This window comes from Babylonia areolata, chromosome 31 (assembly GCF_041734735.1).
Source record: "Babylonia areolata isolate BAREFJ2019XMU chromosome 31, ASM4173473v1, whole genome shotgun sequence".
Taxonomy (NCBI): domain Eukaryota; kingdom Metazoa; phylum Mollusca; class Gastropoda; order Neogastropoda; family Buccinidae; genus Babylonia; species Babylonia areolata.
The window spans coordinates 4,949,519-4,957,018 of NC_134906.1; the positions used below are offsets into that span (position 1 = coordinate 4,949,519).

Genomic DNA, 7,500 nt, shown 5'->3' on the forward strand with positions numbered 1-7,500 from the left:
GAGTGATGGCCTATGTAGAGTGAGTGATGGCCTATGTAGAGTGAGTGATGGCCTATGTGGAGTGATGGCCTATGTAGAGTGAGTGATGGCCTATGCAGAGTGAGTGATGGCCTATGTGGAATGAGTGATGGCCTATGCAGAGTGATGGCCTATTTAGAATGAGTGATGGCCTATGTAGAGTGAGTGATGGCCTATGTAGAGTGAGTGATGGCCTATGTGGAGTGATGGCCTATGTAGAGTGAGTGATGGCCTATGTAGAGTGATGGCCTATGTGGAGTGATGGCCTATGTAGAGTGATGGCCTATGTGGAGTGAGTGATGGCCTATGTAGAGTGAGTGATGGCCTATGCAGAGTGAGTGATGGCCTATGTGGAGTGAGTGATGGCCTATGCAGAGTGAGTGATGGCCTATGTAGAGTGAGTGATGGCCTATGTGGAGTGATGGCCTATGTAGAGTGATGGCCTATGTGTGGAGTGAGTGATGGTCTACGTGGAGTGATGGCCTATGTAGAATGATGGGCTATGTAGAGTGAGTGATGGCCTATATAGAGTGAGTGATGGTCTATGTAGAGTGAGTGATGGCCTATGTAGAGTGATGGCCTATGTAGAGTGATGGCCTATGTGGAGTGATGGCCTATGTAGAGTGATGGCCTATGTGGAGTGAGTGATGGCCTATGTAGAGTGATGGCCTATGTAGAGTGATGGCCTATGTGGAGTGAGTGATGGCCTATGTAGAGTGATGGCCTATGTGGAGTGATGGCCTATGTAGAGTGAGTGATGGCCTATTTAGAGTGATGGCCTATGTGGAGTGAGTGATGGCCTATGTAGAGTGATGGCCCTATGTGGAGTGAGTGATGGCCTTTGTAGAGTGAGTGATGGCCTATGTAGAGTGATGGCCTATGTAGAGTGAGTGATGGCCTATGTAGAGTGAGTGATGGCCTATTTAGAGTGATGGCCTATGTAGAGTGAGTGATGGCCTATGTAGAGTGAGTGATGGCCTATTTAGAGTGATGGCCTATGTAGAGTGAGTGATGGCCTATGTAGAGTGAGTGATGGCCTATGTAGAGTGAGTGATGGCCCTATGTGGAGTGTGATGGCCTATGCAGAGTGAGTGATGGCCTATGTGGAGTGAGTGATGGCCTATGTAGAGTGAGTGATGGCCTATTTAGAGTGATGGCCTATGTAGAGTGAGTGATGGCCTATGTAGAGTGATGGCCTATGTAGAGTGAGTGATGGCCTATGTGGAGTGATGGCCTATGTAGAGTGATGGCCTATGTAGAGTGATGGCCTATGTGGAGTGTGATGGCCTATGTGGAGTGATGGCCTATGTAGAGTGATGGCCTATGTGGAGTGATGGCCTATGTAGAGTGATGGCCTATGTGGAGTGATGGCCTATGTAGAGTGATGGCCTATGTGGAGTGATGGCCTATGTGGAGTGATGGCCTATGTGGAGTGATGGCCTATGTGGAGTGATGGCCTATGTGGAGTGATGGCCTATGTAGAGTGATGACCTATGTAGAGTGATGGCCTATTTAGAATGAGTGATGGCCTATGTAGAGTGAGTGATGGCCTATGTAGAATGAGTGATGGCCTATGTGGAGTGATGGCCTATGTAGAATGAGTGATGGCCTATGTGGAGTGATGGCCTATGTAGAGTGAGTGATGGCCTAGAGGTAACGCGTCCGCCTAGGAAGCGAGAGAATCTGAGCGCGCTGGTTCGAAACACGGCTCAGCCGCCGTTATTTTTCCCCCTCCACTAGCGAATGACTAACGTCCAGACCACCACTCAAGGTCTAGTGGAGGGGGGGGGGGGGGTAAACATTGGCGACTAAGCCGTAATTCGAACCAGTGCACTCAGAATCTCTCGCTTCTTTGCCCAACACTCGGCTTACATCACAGATTGACATATGTTTACATTTGGGCCAACAGCAAAGTGAGAGCTGTATTATCAGTGGTTTCTCCAGTCAATGGGAAACCATTTACAGCTTAGTCTTTTGTGAAGGAATATGACTCTCAAACTATGTGGCAAAATTGCACTGGTTCTTAGTGCTGCAGCCTTGTGGGCTAGTTGGCCTTTGGGAACCATCCCAACGCCGACTGCCCTCTTGGCCGAGAGAGTGGGGATGTAACTTGGGCAAGACACTCTCCACTGTAATCAAATTATTGCCCAAATAGTCGGGACAGCAGTTGCCTCCTCTGCTGTTCTGATGGTCATAGTCGTACACGACTATCATATACCTGCTCCAAAAAGATGCAACCAAACGGTGTCTTGACAGACACAGATTCAGACACAGACACAGACACGGACACAGACACAGACAGACACTGACACAGACACAGGCACAAACACAGACACAGATACAGACACAGACACAGATACAGACACAGACACCGACACAGACACTGACACAGACACAGGCACTGGCACTGACACTGACACAGACACAGGCACAGTCACAGACACTGACACAGACACTGACACAGGCACAGACACTGACACAGGCACAGGCACAGACATTGACACAGACAAAGGCACAGACACTGACACTGACACAGGTACAGGCACAGACACAGACACAGGCACAGACACAGACACAGACACAGACACAGACACAGACACGGACACGGACACAGACACAGACACGTCATCATACATCATCGTACACGACTATCATATTACCTGCTCCAAAAAGATGCAACCTAACGGTGGAGTCACTGTCTGTGCAAATGACGTGGTGCTGGCCCAAAGTCCAGGGGAAGTTATCTCTTTTTTCCCCCAAATCCTGACGCCAAGAAGTGAATCATTCATTTGCTTGTTACGCTTTGGTACAGTTTCAGTTTCTCGAGGAGGCTTCACTGCGTTCGGACAAATCCAGATACGCCACACCACATCTGCTGAGCAGATGGCTGACCAGCGGGGTAATCCAACGCGCTTAGTTTAGACCTTGAGAGAAAATAAGAAGAAAATAGATCAACTTTTTAATATCGAAAGGTAAATGAATAGATAAGTCTACGGGATGATGCTGACAGCCTCGTGTGGCCAGCATTGGCTGCGGCCAGGCAGACCGAGACCGTCCTGACAGACACAGACACAGACACGGACACAGGCACAGACACAGACACAGGCACAGACACAGGCACAGACACAGACACAGACACAGACACAGACACAGGCACAGACACAGACACAGACACAGGCACAGACACAGACACAGGCACAAACACAGACACAGACACTGACACAGACACAGACACAGACACAGACACAGACACAGACACAGACACAGGCACAGACACAGACACAGGCACAGACACAGACACAGACACACATACAAACAAAGACACAGACACAGACACGGACACAGATACAGACACAGGCACAGACAAGGCACAGACACAGACACAGACACAGACACAGACACAGACACAGACACAGACACAGGCACAGACACAGACACGGACACACATACAGACAAAGACACAGACACAGACACGGACACAGATACAGACACGGACACAGGCACAGACACAGGCACAGACACAGACACGGACACAGGCACAGACACAGACACAACACGGACATAGACACAGACACAGGCACAGACATAGACACAGACACAGACACAGACACAGACACAGACACGGACACAGATACAGACACAGGCACAGACAAGGCACAGTCACAGACACAGGCACGGACACAGACACAGGCACAAACACAGACACAGACACTGACACTGACACAGACACAGACACAGACACAGACACGGACACGGACACAGGCACAGACACAGACACAGACACAGGCACAGACACAGGCACAGACACAGGCACAGACACAGACACGGACACACATACAGACAAAGACACAGACACAGACACGGACACAGACACAGGCACAGACACAGACACGGACACAGGCACAGACACAGACACAGACACAGACACGGACACGGACACAGGCACAGACAAGGCACAGACACAGACACGGACACGGACACAGGCACAAACACAGACACAGACACTGACACTGACACAGACACAGACACAGACACAGACACAGACACGGACACGGACACGGACACAGACACAGGCACAGACACAGACACAGGCACAGACACAGACACGGACACACATACAGACAAAGACACAGACACGGACACGGACACGGACACGGACACAGACACAGACACAGGCACAGACACAGGCACAGACACGGACACAGACACAGACACAGACACAGACACAGACACAGACACATCATCATACTTCACTGAAGATCACCAGCCAGTCCACTTCAAATTCTCCAGTCCCAAGCCGTCGTCAGCCAAGGTGTAGGTCTCAAGAGTTGCCAAAAGAAGCATTCGGGGCTGAAGTGTACACGGTGTACACAGTGGTGGCGTACTGTTAGCACGTGATACTAGAAAACGGGTCACCACAAGCAGTCTGTTTACAGATGGAACGTTCCTGCCTGTTAACAACCTTTTTTTTTCCGGAATCTGCGTTATTCTAAAAGCAGGAATGCGTCTTCGTGACACCAAGATACGTTTATTTATTTATAGTCTGTTCATCTAAGATGATGATATTGGACTGAAAATAAATGATATTATTATTATTATCATTTGGATTATTATCATTTCTATCATAACGATTATTATTATTATTAATTAGAAATCGACATTTCTGTATATTCGAATGAAAAGGGGAGCGGTTGAGGTGGAGGGAAGGGGGGGGGGGCGTGGGGATGGGGGAAAAGGGGGTGGGGGGGGGGGCTAAGAAAGGAAGAAAGAGACAGACAGACAGACAGACAGAGAGACAGAGAACAGAATGTGGAGTACAAAATCTAAAATGGAAAGGGTGAGTGTCAGTGATTGGAGAAAGAAAAATACATAATATTGGAAAGGTGTGTGTGAGAGAGGCGGGACGGGGGAAGCGGGATTAGGACTTAGGACAAAAAAAAAATCAATAATCAAACCCAAGAAACGACCGAGAACAACTCACATCTTCAGAGGGGGAAAAAAAGTCACTTACTGTCTTGTACTGCGGCAAGGACAGAAAGTCTCTGGACATACCACAACGTGTGCGATACATGCAGAGAATAGATGCTTCCTGTAGCTCCGGTGGACCCATACACGCTTGCCACCAACATCGTGTGCTGCAAAGTTCCGCTCCATGAGGAGATGGTGCCAGGTCAAGTGATGGCTGCATCTGAACCAAGACAACTTTTTTTTTTTTAAATGAACCTTTTTTTTAATTTCATTTCAGACAACGAAACCGAACATTGACACACGACCAGAAAAAACAAAAACAAAAACAAAAAAACAACAACAACAAAATGGATAAACATCATCATTTCCTTACACTGAGCATATCATTCAATTATCCATACAAATACATACAAACTCACACACATGCACACATACGTACATACGTACACATATAAACACAAACACACACTGCCACAAGCACACAAATCCACAGACATGCACACAAACATATCGGCACCTGTATACACGCACCTTCATCCACCGATGTCTGCATGTAATGTATACATTAAACGTCATTTTTTTTTCTCTCAAGGCCTGACTAAGCGCGTTGGGTTACGCTGCTGGTCAGGCATCTGCTTTGGCAAATGTGGTGTAGCGTATATGGATTTGTCCGAACGCAGTGACGCCTCCTTGAGCTACTGAAACTGAAACTGAAACTGAAAGAACATAGCACAGCACCCATACCTCATAGAACCAAGACAGCTTTTATATTGAACCTCCAAGACAGGGGGTGGGAAGTAGAGCAAGATGTGATGTTTCTCGTTTTGACAGATACTGACGTTACCCTTGAAGATTATCTTGCATATTGTTGGGATGTACTGTAAAGTACCTTGTCAGCGACCATTTCCTCTTTGTACGCATTTCATCCTGAAGTTGGGGGTGTTCGCTGACTAGGTAATAATAATTATTATTTTTATTAATGAGTGCGCATGGTTGAGGCTTGACTGTGTTTTGCATTCATGAAGAATATAGGTCCATGCTGTTTCTCTCTCTCTCTCAGTTTGTTTCACCAGTTTCAGAGCCAGACACAAGTTTCTGAAAGAATAAACGATTGAAACTGCTCTTCTCAGATAAGCAACAACAACAACAACAACAACAACAACTTTAGGTACTGGGTTGTAAAGCGCTCAGAGCTTGCTTATGCTTGTATTATAGCGATATATAAAAATAAATTATTATTATCATTAACAACAACAACAAAGTCCAGAACTGATGAAGCTCATCGCTCTACAGGAAAGTTTAACTCTCTCCATACAAACGGCGAAAGAGACGACGTTAACAGCGTTTCACCCCAATTACCATCATCAAAATATTGCAAGCGGAAGGCTCTTATACTGAAGAGGTGAATGTTGACAAAGAATACCACAATTCTGACGACGGAAGCTAAAGGTTGGGTCATTGAGACACCCACTGGACATCCGAGGGGTCTGTGTAGAGGAGAAGAGAGGACTAGCCATACTGAGTGAGTTAAAGATCTCAGGATGACTGTGATAAATGCAGGCAGTAGTCCACATTGCCTGGCTGTGTGTCCATAAAGACAACAATACTAATATAATAATAATAATAATAATAATAATAATAATAATAATAATAATGGATACTTATATAGCACACAATCCAGAAATCTGCTCTAGGTGCTTTACAAAAACGCTTTTGTTAACATAAAACATTACATCAATGTTACATACACACACCAAAATGTGACTACACACACACACACACACACACACACACACACAATGCATAATACATTTTAACATACATGTGTATCTAACAGCTACCCTAACATATATGTGCACATAGTCAGGCACAAACTTACATAAACACATGCACACTATACACATTCATATACATGCATGTAGTTCTGTACACATACATATGTTTTCACACATAGTCAAGCACAGCTAACGCAAAGGAAGTAGACCTGCCACAATTGAACTTATTGCTGAGGGAAAAGGTGAGTTTTGAGACGAGATTTAAAAGATGCGAGGGAATCAGAATAACGGAGGTTATCAGGGAGTTTGTTCCACGTCTTTGGCGATTGAAAAGAAAACGATCTGTGTCCATATATCTGACTTCTGACGTGAGGTATCCTAAGAAGTCGAGTATCAGAGGAAGAACGGAGCTGGCGAGACGGGGTATAGATATGGAGGAGTTCAGAAAGATACTTAGGGCCAGATCCGTTGACTGCAGAAAAGGTCAGGGTGGATAACTTATAATCTATTCGATCAGAAACGGGCAACCAGTGGAGAGACTGAAGGAGAGAAGAAACATGGTCAAATTTAGACCATGACAAATTGCAGAAAGATATGAGTTATGAGTACCTCTTTCAAGGAGATGGGTAATGCAGATCATGAGCGCTTCCGTCAAGGAGTTCAGCAATATATATTATTAGTACTCATGTTTGTGAATCAGCAACACTGTATAATTTTCATTATGGATGATAATGAAATA

At 46.0% G+C, this 7,500-nt stretch overlaps 1 protein-coding gene across 1 annotated transcript in view; it reads right to left on the bottom strand.

Moving 5' to 3' along the window:
• Positions 1–5,068, bottom strand: part of LOC143275757 (uncharacterized) — a 21,879-nt gene extending 16,811 nt beyond the window's left edge. The window contains exons 1-2 of the mRNA XM_076580035.1: positions 5,030–5,068; positions 3,013–3,074 (exon numbers count right to left, since the gene is read on the bottom strand). Coding sequence (XP_076436150.1) covers positions 3,013–3,074; positions 5,030–5,068 — 101 coding nt within the window. The remainder of the gene's footprint in view (positions 1–3,012; positions 3,075–5,029) is intronic.
• Between the last annotated feature and the right edge of the window lie 2,432 nt (positions 5,069–7,500).